This window comes from Halichoerus grypus, chromosome 14 (assembly GCF_964656455.1).
Source record: "Halichoerus grypus chromosome 14, mHalGry1.hap1.1, whole genome shotgun sequence".
Lineage (NCBI taxonomy): Eukaryota > Metazoa > Chordata > Mammalia > Carnivora > Phocidae > Halichoerus > Halichoerus grypus.
Genome location: NC_135725.1, coordinates 83,975,963 through 83,988,433, shown reverse-complemented (window position 1 = coordinate 83,988,433; position 12,471 = coordinate 83,975,963). Strand labels below are relative to the sequence as shown.

Below are 12,471 nucleotides of genomic sequence, written 5' to 3'. Positions count from 1 at the left end.
GACATGAGCTAACTTAAGTTTGAAAAGGGTCCCTTTAACAGCTGTCTTGAAAATACATGGGAATAAGAGCCAGTAGTAGAGAGGTGATTTAAAAGGGGACACCTGGGTGGCTCAGTCGGTTAAGCAGCTGCCTTCGGCTTGGGTCATGATCCCAGGGTCCTGGGATCGAGTCCCACATCGGGCTCCTTGCTCAGCGGGGAGCCTGCTTCTCCCTCTGCCTGCCTCTCCCCCTGCTTGTGCTCTCTCTCTCTCTCTCTCTGACAAATAAATAAATAAAATCTTTAAAAAAATAAAAGGTGACACCAACAGTTTAGGTGACAGACAGTGGTAGCTTAGGCCAGGCAGTTGCCATTAAGAGTGGTGGGAAGCTGTTGGGTTATTTTGAAAGTAGAGGCTGCAGAATTTACTGGTGTGTTGGAAGTGGCGTTGTAAGAGAAACGGGAGCAACAGATAACTTCCAAGGTCAGAAAGATATGCACAATCATTAGCTCTAAAAGAACTATAAGCATTTGGAAAATATGACAGCAAAGTCCCTGTGCACCATTCAACTTCCTTTTAAGACTAATCCATGCCAAGATTGCCCTCTGTCTGCTCTCTTCCCCATACCCATCCACTTCTTGGAAGCCTGCCTCACCGTGGTCTGTGGCAAGGCCCATTAATTCATTCATCCAACAAGCATCCCTGTGTTGGGCCTGGAGGCTAGGTAAACCAAATCAGGTGTCAGCCATGGTTGACTTCCAGGCTGGCTGTAGAGACAGACACTTTAACATTTAACATTTAACTCAGTATATTTGGGGCTAAAGAGAGGATTGCACTTGGGACATGGGGCACTTGGCTGGCTCAGTCAGAAGAGCACTACCCTTGATCTCAGGGTTGTGAGTTCACGTCCTATGATGGATGTAGAGATTACTAAAAATAAATAAATGACAACAAAACAAAAACAGAAAGCTTGGGACAAAAGGGAGGTAGTATCCCAATTTAGTCCAAAGCTAAAGCCCATTCATAGAACCCCATAAAGGAATGGAAGAAGGCTTCCTCGAGCCTGACAGCAACAACGGGGCAACCTGGCTTTAACTAGTGCTCTAAGAGGTGTTGGAGCATCTTTGTTAAGGGCAATGGAGAGACACTAGAGTGATTCGTGCTTGCTGGTTGAGGCAACAATGAAACTGCCCAGTCAGAAAGCCTGAGCACCTTCCCTGCTTTGTGAATTCTTTAACTTTCAGGACCCAACTCAAGTGTTCATTTCACTGGTACATTAATACCAATGATATTTTGAGGGACTGTTATACATTAGATCTTGTGCTAAGAGTTTTCCATGGTCCTAATCCTCAAAAATACCTATTTCACAGGTGAGAAAACTGAGACTCAGAGAGGGGAGGGGATCTGCCAAGAGTCTCAGCGAGCTCGAGGCAACGGAGCAGGAATTTGAAATCGGAAGGGATTCACTAAAAAAAGGCCCTGAATGCTCTTTCCCCTGTCCCATGCTGCCTCCACTAGAACGATTTATGGAGTAGGGAGTATAGCTGTCGGATCCTGCCTCTCCCCGCCAGTTCGGATTTTAAAGTCTTCCAAGGTAGAAGCCGTGTTAATTCATCTCTGAAAACCCTCAGCCTTCAGCCCTTCCACCCCCAGGACACTGGCGCGCAGCTCAGAGCAGCGGACTGGGCATCCTGCAAGGTCTACCGAATGAATGAATGAACGAGTAAATGACAGGATGGACGAATTCGAGTCCTCACTGTGCCATCTCCGGTAAGCTGCCGGTCACCCCGGGCCTCGGTTTCCCCAAATGCTCTGCTCAGGAGACGAGGCCGACCAGAGCAATCGCAGGTGCGCGGCTCCTCCGGGCGGGGCTAGACCGGCCGAACCACGGCGCTCCCCAGGCGAGGGGGTGGGGTGTCAGGGGCGGAGCTAGGGCTCCCTCGCCGCGGGGCCATTGGCCGCGCCCGCCGCCACCCGGCAGTAGTTGCGGAGGTCAGCCCCGCCCCCTTTCTCTTTCCTTGGCGTCTTTCCGGCGGCGGCAGCGGCGGATTGTGCAGACATGGTGAGGGCGGTGGAATCGGGTGCCATCCGCGCGCTGTGGGGCTCGGGGCCAGGGGTGGGGAGCTCGAGGTGAGCGCTGGGGTCCCATCTGCCAGTCGGGCCTGTAAGGCGCCGTGCGGAGTGGCCTCGCGCCGCCACCGCAGGTCTCCCGCCCTCTCCCCTGCCGGTTTGGGCCCGGAGAGCTGAGCCCGCGCTGCCGGCGCCTCCGTCTTCCCGTCTGCGGAATGGGGGTAGCGGCTCAGCCTCGTGGCGGACCTGCACGAAGGCGGGCCCGCCGGGGCCTCGGTTACCCTGCCCCAGGCACGGCCTAGGCGAGGAAAGCTGGGCCCCCAGCGCGCCCTCCTGGGGCTGGCCACGCCGCGGGTGGAGGGGAGGATGGCCGCTGGGCGGGGGGAGGCGGCCCTGCCGGCTGTTTGACCCCGACCTGTGCTTGCGCTCAGGCCAAGATTAAGGCTCGAGACCTTCGCGGCAAGAAGAAAGAGGAGCTGCTTAAACAGCTGGAAGACCTGAAGGTGGAGCTGTCCCAGCTGCGCGTCGCCAAAGTGACAGGCGGCGCGGCTTCCAAGCTCTCCAAGATGTGAGTGAGGGGCGGCCGAACCCCGGTTCTCTGGTGTGGGGGACACCTGTGCATCGGAAGCATTTGTGGGTTTTCGAAGTTGGCTGAAGGAAGCGTTGGGTTAAGTGATCATGTAACGGACCCGTGGGTTGGAGTGTCGTGCGCGTCCTGACCCAGCTTCTCTGGGCTCCCTGTACTTGCACCCAGCCGCATGGGACACCCCCTGTGTGATTTTCCTCTTGTCCGCCTTGGACCATTTTGTCCTTTTGCCTGGAGTGCCCTTGCTCAGCTTCTCTCTGACCAGAGAAAGAACGGGTTGTCCCTCAAGACGCTTTTTCACACTGCCTTGAAAAATCTAACTGGACCCTTTTTTACTACCTCCCACCAGCACTTGATTTTTTTCCCCCTCACTTGGTAGGTGGGTGCCTTTCGCCCACCCCTCACTTGAGTTGTAGTTAACTTACTGATTTACATGCATCAAACGTCAGGACTTGTGCGGGGGACATGGGTTTGGAGTCCATTGAACTGGGCACACGTTCCTCTTTTGCCACATCCTACCTAATGGGTGTGCTGACTCACCACCCAGAGGTTTTGTTTTGTTTTGCTCTTCTCTAAAATGGGCCCCCAACAACCAACCTCTGCTGCGGGGTGGGGGTTGGATGAGTTGGGGAACACACAAGTTGCATGCCGAATCCTCAAGACCATGTTTACCAGCTCTTTCCCCCACCATGCCTGCTATTCAACATGACTCAAATCACTTATTCCCAGCCTGTTCCTAGGTTTATCCTTTCCCCCCATCGCCTTTCTACTTCTCAGACGTCTTGTTTCTCCCTCCCAAGTGGCCCCTTCTGTGACTCCTTAATTTGGTCGCCCAGCTTGAGGCATGATTTCCCACAGTCAGCTCATTCAGGTTGGCATTGGTTAGGTCTTCACAGCTCTGAGGCTATATGGCCTGGGATGGAAGATCTTTCCTAATCTACCCTCCACTTCTGCTCAGCTTCTCAGGAGCCCTTCCCTGTCCCTACTTGTGAGATGCCCACCTCCTAGAATCTTTGGGCCTTACCCCCAAAACACTTGCCTCCTCGACTGGGTTAGGTACCCCTTGGGTGAATATGGATGAGCTGGTGGGGAATACCCCTGCCTTATGAAATCTGGGTCAGGTCCTGAGTAAGATGCCTTTGAGGGGGTGGCAGCATTGTAGGGCTCCACCACCTTCACTGATGGCTCTCTGTTTTGCAGCCGAGTTGTTCGCAAATCCATCGCCCGTGTTCTCACAGTCATCAACCAGACGCAGAAAGAGAACCTCAGGAAATTCTACAAGGTGAGCCTGGGCTGGGGGAGTTAGGATGCTTGGCTACAGGGAGCAAAGTTCCAGCCCTCCCTTGGCCAGAAGGACAGTATAAAGAGCTTCTGCTGGGGTGCATGGGACTGGGCTTTACAGAGCCTTCCCAACTTGTAGGTGGGTTTGCTTCTTAACTAGCATCTTAACCACTAGCATGGCACGCAGACTGCATTTCCTCAGGGCTGCAGTTGTCTTTAAGAATGAAAGCAAAGATGATGTGGTATGTAGAAAACTTATTGCAAGGTTCCTTTAATAAGTACTTAATTTCTTAATCATAACTGATATCTTAATAGTTGAAAATATTAATCACTGAGGTTTTATTGTTGGAATCAATATAAACTTTTTTTTATGAAAACAGAATGATTTTAAGTGTAATTTTAAATGCTGTACATCTTTCACATTTTAAACTCTTCAGAGGTTTTGCATCTTTAATAGCCTTATATGAAACATGTGTGTTTGGAGTCATCTTTCCTAAATTCTTCATTTCCATTAAAAACATGTATTATGGCTAGCTTTTTAGCTTACAGATAAAACCATTCAGATTGATACATTTTGGAAATCAACAGTGTGGTGAGAGTCTGGCTGGAGCCCTGGGTTTTGAATTCATCCTCACCAGCTGAGTGAATTTGGGCCGTCTGTGAGGATTAACTTTAAGTGTTTTAGTTGTCTTACCAGCACTATGTCAGTCACTTTCAAGCACCTGATACTCTCATTTTTCAGATGGGAACCTCAGGGTTTAGAGAGGTTAAATTGTCCAGAGTCACCAGTAAATGGAGTGATTGGGTCTACGTTCCAAACCATGCCTTGGGGAGGGGTGGATTGAGTGCTCCTGGGAGATTTCCACAGGTGTCTGGCCCCTTGGCCTAGGATTTTTACGACAATTCTTGTTCTTACCCTTAATACTGGTGTTATCAGGGCTTAAGTAGTGAAGCAGAACCAGTAAGAGATAATCTCTTAAAGTCAATTGATGAGGGGCTTTGAGTATATCGCAAAACGACTTCACATCAACATCCCGGTTAGTGTTTGAATAGCTGGAGGCTTTGACCTGTCAAAAAAGCCATCATGGTGGGCCTGGGCTGGCTGCCCCAGGGGACACTAGCATGTACTGTTGGGTGGGGGGTGCCGCCATCCCTGGATGTGTGTACATTTGTGTGTGGGAGCATCTTTCTGAGAATTGGGCTTGAAACTCTTTGATCAGGCTCTGGGGGGACCATAGAGGTGGTCGTCAGGAAGAATTGTCTTCCGGTGAGTACAGCCCCTGCCAGGCACCAGTGAGTCAGGGCCGGGAAGGTGAGGCCTCTGCCCTGTGGTAGTTCTGTCCGATAGACTTCCTCTAGTGCTCGAAGTGCTCTGCCTGCGCCGTCCGGTACAGTGACTTCGGGCCACGTGTGGCTATGGTGGCTGAGGGCCTGGGTTTTTCGTGGCGACCGCGTGTGTGGCTAGTGCCTCATCCGGCAGACAGCCGAGCCCTGAGCGCTTAGTCGGCCTGAAACGGACGAGGCCCTGGCTGGCCTGTGCTGCGGGTAACCGGGATGTGGGTGGGCGAAGACTCGTGCTTCCGAGCCCCCACCTTAGCGCTTACTCCCATCTGCATGGCTGGTTTCAGCAGCTCTCTGCCTGACGCTGTTACCCCACTTAGCTCACCCCAGTCCTGTGCCTCCCCCTCTGAGCTGTTGGCAGTTTCCAGAAGGCACCTGAGCTGCCATCCTTCGGGGCTTTTGTGTACACTGTTTTCTCCCCCTTGGAAGTGGTGTTCACCAAGTTGCTTGCTTTCCAGGCTATTGCCAGTCATTAGGTGAAGCCTTCTTAAGCTCTTTCCTCCCACCAGCGATGGGCCACTCGTTAGCTTGTTCAGTCTTCCGCACTGGGCTGGGGGCTCCTTGAGCAGGGACTAGGTCTGATTCATCACCAGGACAGCTCCCCCGACAGGGCCTCATCCCCTGCTGGGCCGGGTGTACGACGTCTCCTCCCACTCAGGTCTACAGAGTAGCCTGCGCACCCCCGTGGCCTCCTTCAGTCGCTTCCGGCATCCTCCCCGTGCCCCCCAGCAGCTCGGCTCCAGCCTCTGGGGCTTCCTTTGCTGCCACAGTAGCTCCTAAACCCTGGTGCTCAGACTCGCCCTGCTCTCCCATCACCCAGGGTAAGAAGTACAAGCCCCTGGATCTGCGACCCAAGAAGACACGTGCCATGCGCCGCCGGCTGAACAAGCACGAGGAGAACCTGAAGACCAAGAAGCAGCAGCGGAAGGAGCGGCTGTACCCGCTGCGGAAGTACGCGGTCAAAGCCTGAGCACTGGCGTCAATAAAACACAGACAAACTGGCTGGTGTTGCTTTGTGTTTGCGGGCATTTCGACCTGTGCCCTGGTGTGGGGCCGTGACAGTCCTGGCCACGGGGATCTGGTGGGTGCTCTGTTGTGGTTGGTTTGGGGGCTGTGATGTGGAAGTGCCCTCACTGTCCTTTCATGAGTTCATTCCGCCAGGTTGCATGGGCCCTGGGCAGGGAGAGACGGGCTTGAGATCTGAGAACCATTGTGGTGATGTTATATCCGAGAGGCTCTGGGTGATTTGATCGAGCAGTGGACTTGGCATCTTGCCTGGTCAGCAGCTCCAGACACTAAGAGTTTCCCATCTGGGGTGAAGGCACAGGCATGGGCCACATCCAGGACTCCCTGCCGAAAGCATTTCACTTTCGGGGTGCATGTCCTGCCTGCCCCCAGCCTCCCCTGGCAGGCCTTTTACTACACCCTTGGGTGCTACGCCCACAGGCCTTACCTTCAGGGTCTGAATGCATTTTCCTGTGTTGCAGTCCCAGACTTTGACCTGGAAATAAAAACAAGCAGACGGGTGGGGAGACCTCATCCCACAAGTCTGGCATCCTTAAAATCACTTTGGGGTGAGTCCTAGCCAACCTCTTAACCCCTTGGCCTGGGTTTTGTTGTCCGTGAGGTATATTTAACATGCTCAGCAGAATATCTGATGCAAAAACTCAGTGTAGCGCAATTTCCTTTTCCCTGAAGCTATGGTGAGTCTTAAAAATGTCAATGCCAGGGGCACCTGGGTGGTGCAGTCGGTTAAGCCTCTGATTCTTGGTTTGGGCTCAGGGTCATGAGTTCGAGCCCTGCGTTGAACTGAGCTGGGAGTCTGCTTGAGATTTTCTTTCTCTGCCTTTCCCCCCTCCCTGCTCCCACGCGCACACTCGAAAAAAAGGAGGCACCTGGGTGGCTCGGTGTGTTAAAACGTCAGCCCTTGGCTTAGGTCATGGTCCCGGGATCCCAGGATTGAGCCCCACATTGGGCTTCCTGCTCAGTGGGGAGTCTGCTTCTCCCTCTGCCCCCTCCCATTAGCTCATGTTCTCTTGTGTGCATGCTCTCAAAATCTTTACAAAATAAAAATTTAAAAAAAAAATGTCAATGCCACAAGCACTTGGGCCAGCACAGAGCTTAGTGCCAGGCACTAGTTACAGAAGTGGTTGGCACCTGGGTTCTGCCCATGACACCCTCCTATTTAGGGCAAATAGGATGTGGACATTTCTAGACTGCGGAGGGCTCTGCTAAAGGAAGATGTGGGGATAGGAGTTTGCCAGGAGGATGGGCCTGGTGGGGTGGGCTTACCATGTGGGAGTAGCCAGCGCTGGCCAGCTGTGACCCATCAGGGGAGAAAGCGATGCTCTTCACCCAGGTAACATGGCCCTTGAGCTGAACAAGCAGGCCTCTGGTAGAGGGCTTCCAGATGTGGATAGTCTTATCCCAGGAGCCAGAAGCCTGGACAGCAGACAGCTCTAAGCCCATGGGTCTGGAGCCAGAGGGGGCCAGCCTAGAACCCAGGGCAACCCAGCTCACCAGGAGGCCAGATGCCGAGTAGCACAGGCAGCTGATGTTGCCACTGTGGCCCTCCAGCTCTTGGTGGAAGGTCACTGGGGTCCCCATCCGCAGGTCCCAGATGCAGATAGTGGAGTCCCAGGAGCCAGTGGCCTGCAGACGTCTGCCATGAGCATGAACCAGCCAGCCCATGCCCACCATTGTGGTTCCTAGCTGGCCAGACTCCGAGAAAGCAGGCATTCTGAACCCTGCTGAAGTTCCCAGCTTACAGATGAGGGGACAGGCTCAGAAGAGCAGTCACCCAGTCAAGGTCTGGAACCCCAAGCACGGCTCAGCCCCAAGCGGGAAAGTGGGTGTGGGCTCCAGGTTCCTTGAGGTAGGGCTGGGCGGAGGTGGCGTGGCTCACCAGGGAGTCTGAGCTGGGTGCGAAGTCACTGCTCTGGATGGAGTCTCGGTGCCCTCCCAAGTGGCGCAGCATCTGCCCAGACTGCAGGAGAGAGCCCTGAGCTTTGGATTTGGAGGGCAGCCCAGAAGTCTTGCGGCGCCAGGTTCTAGGCCTCAGATGGGTCACATAAGGCCCTCCTTGCGGGCTGCCTGGGTAATGTGGTGACACGGTCTGGGGAGACGCCAGGGGCCTTGACGGGAGGGGACAGTCCAGGCTGGGGGGACCTCATGGGCAGATGGATTGCCAGCTGTGGGCGTGGGCCATGGGGAAGATGGAACGACCTTTCTGGGGCCACTGTCTGGGGTGGGGTGTGTCTCCTCCGGGTCCCAGGTCCCGCTCTGGCCACCCTTCCACACACCTGCACCTCCCAGAGCATCACCCGCCTGTCCCAGCCACCCGATGCCAGCTGCTTTCCGTCAGGGCTGAAGCTGACCGTCTCCACACTCCGCTGGTGACCTGCAGAGACCGGGTTGGAGGCGGGGCAAGGTGGAAGGGGACACAGCGTGGTCTGGCTGCTTGGCTCCCGTCCCATCCTGCTTACTCACCCTTGAGGACACTCAGACACTTAGCTTCTGCTACATCCCACAGCCGGATGGTACAGTCATGGGAGGTGGTGGCAAAAAGGCGGCCATCAGGGGAGAAGCGGCAGAACTTCACGGGGCCTGGAGAAGCAGCCGTGGTCAGGGAACAGGGTGCTGCCCTCCCCTTCTGGCCCTTGCTGACCGGCCCCTGCTAATTTCTCCAGCCTTAGCACCTCCCTTCCCTCTCCTCACTCCCTTCCAACCCTCCAGCCACCTGACAAGCCGAGCTTCCTTGGCTTGGCCTAGAACACTCAACCCTGATTTGCCCATTTGTAAAATCAGTACCAAAAGTGAATGCAGGCACCTCCCAGAAACTTTTTGAGAGCCCACCCTGGGTTCAGAGTCCCAGCGCTGGACTTCCTGTACTAATAGCATTAGTCAATCTGCCCTGTGATTACCAGAATTTTGTCTCAATTATAGTAGTTACATCTACTGAGTCCTTACTGGGTGCTAGGCCCTTGGCTTGCCTTATCTTGTCCCATAGGGTAGCAACTATCCCTAACTATCCCTATTCTAAAGAGAAGGGAAATAAGAGGCTCAGGTGACATGACTTATGATCACAGTCAAAAAAGTGGTTAAACATAGATGAACCTTAAGGGACATTATGCTAAGTGAAATAAGCAAGTCACAAAAAGGAATACTGTATGATTCTACTTAGACAAGGTACTTAAATTCATTGAGACAGACAGAATGGTGGTTGCCAGGGGCTGGGGCAAGGGAGGAATGGCGAGTTGAATGGGTATAGAGTTTACGTTTTGCAAGATGAAGAGTTCTGGAGAGGGCGCCTGGGTGGCTCAGTTGGTTAAGCGACTGCCTTCGGCTCAGGTCATGATCCTGGAGTCCCTGGATCGAGTCCCGCATCGGGCTCCCTGCTCGGCAGGGAGCCTGCTTCTCCCTCTGACCCTCCCCCTTCTCATGTGCTCTCTCTCTCATTCTCTCTGTCTCAAATAAATAAATAAAATCTTTAAAAAAAAAAAAAAAAGAGTTCTGGAGACAAGTTGCATAATGAACACACTTAACACTACTGAACTGTGCATTTAAAATGGTAATATGTATATTTTTAAACAATTTTTAAAACAGTAGTAGGATTGGGGCACCCGGCTGGCTCAATCAGTAGAGCATGCTACTCTTGATCTCAGGGTCATGAGCTCGAGCCCCATGTTGGGTATAGAGATTATTTAAAAAATTAAAAACAACAACAACAAAAAACGAAGTAGTAGGATCTGACTCCAGGTCTGTCGGAGTCAAAGGCCCCAGGGACCAAGTCCTGTGTCCTTGCCCTCCTGCTCCAGCCCTGCCCAGGCTGTCTTGTCCGGATGCCCAGCTCAGATGTCAGAGGTCACTATGATAGGCTCTGCAGGATGCCAGACAGAACCCCAGGCCTCCGTGTCCACATCCAGCCTGAGGAGCCCCACCTGCGTGGCCAGTCAGCCTCCACAGCAGCCGCCCGCTCTGGGTCTCCCAGCCATAAACACAGCCATCCTCAGAGGCTGTCAGCAGCCTCTGGCCATCCGGAGAGAAGGCGGAGGAGTTGACCTGGAAGGAGAGCCCAAAAGTAGTTCCATCCTGGGGCAAGAAACACCTGTCTGCTCATCCCTGACCCCAGACTCCAGGACTAGCCCTAAACACTGCCCCAGGAACCCCGGGTGGGAGCTTGGACTTCAAGCCTCTCTCTCTACAACCAGAGCCCAGAATGCAGGAACCACTCTTGTAGTCCGAGGCAAGAACTTGGAGCCCTCTCTGGAATCCTGTAAAACCTGAGCCTGAAGCTCAGAGCCCTCACTGAAGGTAGAGCCTGGAGCCTTCTCTAGAAGAGCCTGGCACCCCAGAGCCAAGAGCCCATTCTAGAGCTGAAGCCTAGAACTAGGAGTTCAAGATCTACTCTAAGCCCCGAGTTCACTTTAAAGCCAAGGTCAAAAGAACACTGAGTCAACCAGGAGTTTGAGCCCTCTAGAACCAGAGCTTAGAGTCTGTAGCCCATTCTGGAGCTGGGGGCCAGAGAATACCAGGCAGAATCAGGAGCCACTCTAGACCCAAAGCCAGGAGACTAGAGTCGGCAGAGCCCTACTGGACCTCACCTCCCCGCGGTGCCGGCCGAAGAATTTCACTCTCCCCACGGCCAGCGGCCCTGGGGCCCCGCTGTTCATGGGCCCCAGGCCGCCCGGCCCGGTGGGCTGTCTCCTAGGCGGGCGCTGGTTCGGCCCGCGGGCCCTCACTTGGGACAGGGTAGAGGGGATGGAGGAAGTTGTGTACAAGCGGTCTCCATGGCAATCGGGGCGGGGCGCGCAGCCGCCGTAGGGTCTCTGGGAAGCCAAGAGGACAGGTTGGGAGAGATGGTTCTCAGCTCCTGGGAGGTGGGGCCGCGGCGGGCAGAACCACCCGCGGCCCGAATTAGGGACTTCCTCGTCCAGCAGCCGCGAGCCGGACCACGGCGGCCGCTAGAGGGCACCCCAGCCCCACACACCGCGCCTGCCCCAACCCGCGCACGGAGGCGAGCGGTTTGCGGAGCTCCCAGACCCCTTTGAGAGGAGCCAGTTTCCCCATGTGCACAATGGGGTGGTTCATCCCTGCCCCCCCGGGACTGTAGGCTTGAGCCAAGAGCAAGGCCTGGCACATGGTAGGTGCCCCAGGAGAGCCCACCCTGGTGCCAAGACCTCTTTCCTCCTGGAGTGCCCAGTCCTGAGGCTGAACAGCTCCCATGGAGGGGGCTGGAACTGATACCCAGCTCTGCCCTGCAGAATGTGGGGGAACCAGAGGTAGTGTGTGTAAAGCACAGGGCATTAGAAAGTGGGGTCACTTGTTAACATCCTGGCAGCACAAAATGTGGCATCTGAGAATGTGGAGGATGTGGAGGTGGTGGGAGGAGGCCCCAGGAGCTGTCAGGTTCCTTGTTGGATAGTTGAAGCTGAAACCAGGCAAGAATAGGACTTGGTTTCAATGTTCATTTTACAGATGAGGGAACGGAAGCCCTTCAAGGTGGGGGGACTTGCCCAAGGTCACTCAGGCAATAGGAAAGGAGCTGGGACTTAGCCCATGTCTGTCTGACTTTGTGGGCCTGTATTAGGACCATCTGCCATGAATTCCAGGGGCCTTCAAGCAGATGCCTAGGTCCCTAACTCCTGGTACATCTGGGAAACTGAGGTTCTGAGGGGGCACATTTGGCCCAGTCATCCAGCACCTCTATGGCAGAGCTGGGGCCAGGGCCCAGTCCCTTCCCCACAATGGGACAGGGATGGAACAGAGACACCCTCCCTGCCACGGTCCAGTGGATTCCAGGCTCCCTGGGGGTGGGGGTGGGGCAGCTGGGCTTTGGGAGCTTCAAACTCAAGGGTTCTCAGCCATGACTCACACCCCTCCCCACCGAGACCTCTTGGCCAGTCTCTTCTCACGAATCCACTGTGCTCTTGCTCTATTTTAGGTCCCAGACAGTCAGGCGGGAGATGGGGCGACAATGGTGGCTTTGAGGCAGCCCCACCCCCATCCTAACTCCAGAAGGGCCCAGGTCACGGAGTTGGCTCCTCAAGGACCCGTCTCAGTTGGGCCTATAAGGCCACCACGTCATCCCCAGACATGGGTGCGCACACAGCTCCCCAAATGGTCTGGCTCCCCAGGCCCTCTCCCCACCCTCTGCACGAGCAAACCCTGCCCCCCTCCCCAGGCCCATGCCCCATCTGGCATTTCCCCAGCCA

The 12,471-nt window shown here is 54.8% G+C and overlaps 2 protein-coding genes across 2 annotated transcripts; one reads left to right on the top strand and one right to left on the bottom strand.

Moving 5' to 3' along the window:
- Positions 1-1,905: 1,905 nt before the first annotated feature.
- Positions 1,906-6,258, top strand: RPL35 (ribosomal protein L35). The gene is made up of 4 exons (XM_036112932.2): positions 1,906-2,041; positions 2,481-2,617; positions 3,836-3,917; positions 6,078-6,258. Exons 1-4 carry the CDS (start codon positions 2,039-2,041, stop codon positions 6,225-6,227), a joined length of 372 nt encoding a protein of 123 aa, XP_035968825.1. The 5' UTR covers positions 1,906-2,038; the 3' UTR covers positions 6,228-6,258.
- A 220-nt stretch (positions 6,259-6,478) lies between these two features.
- Positions 6,479-11,106, bottom strand: WDR38 (WD repeat domain 38). Its single transcript, XM_078061299.1, has 8 exons — positions 10,861-11,106; positions 10,198-10,318; positions 8,747-8,863; positions 8,560-8,657; positions 8,163-8,243; positions 7,550-7,909; positions 6,711-6,758; positions 6,479-6,607 (listed from the first exon to the last, which is right to left on the bottom strand). Exons 1-8 carry the CDS (start codon positions 10,927-10,929, stop codon positions 6,479-6,481), a joined length of 1,023 nt encoding a protein of 340 aa, XP_077917425.1. The 5' UTR covers positions 10,930-11,106.
- Between the last annotated feature and the right edge of the window lie 1,365 nt (positions 11,107-12,471).

Excerpts from the sequence above, each read along its gene's own strand:
- RPL35 (XM_036112932.2), top strand. Across the intron at positions 2,618-3,835 it reads GCTTCCAAGCTCTCCAAGAT|CCGAGTTGTTCGCAAATCCA; the intron begins GTGAGTGAGGGG and ends TCTGTTTTGCAG. Across the intron at positions 3,918-6,077 it reads ACCTCAGGAAATTCTACAAG|GGTAAGAAGTACAAGCCCCT; the intron begins GTGAGCCTGGGC and ends CCCATCACCCAG.
- WDR38 (XM_078061299.1), bottom strand. The coding sequence starts at position 10,929 with ATGAACAGCGGGGCCCCAGGGCCGCTGGCCGTGGGGAGAGTGAAATTC. Across the intron at positions 10,319-10,860 it reads TCGGCCGGCACCGCGGGGAG|GTCAACTCCTCCGCCTTCTC; the intron begins GTGAGGTCCAGT and ends CTCTCCTTCCAG. Across the intron at positions 6,608-6,710 it reads AATGCATTCAGACCCTGAAG|GGAGTCCTGGATGTGGCCCA; the intron begins GTAAGGCCTGTG and ends TGCTTTCGGCAG.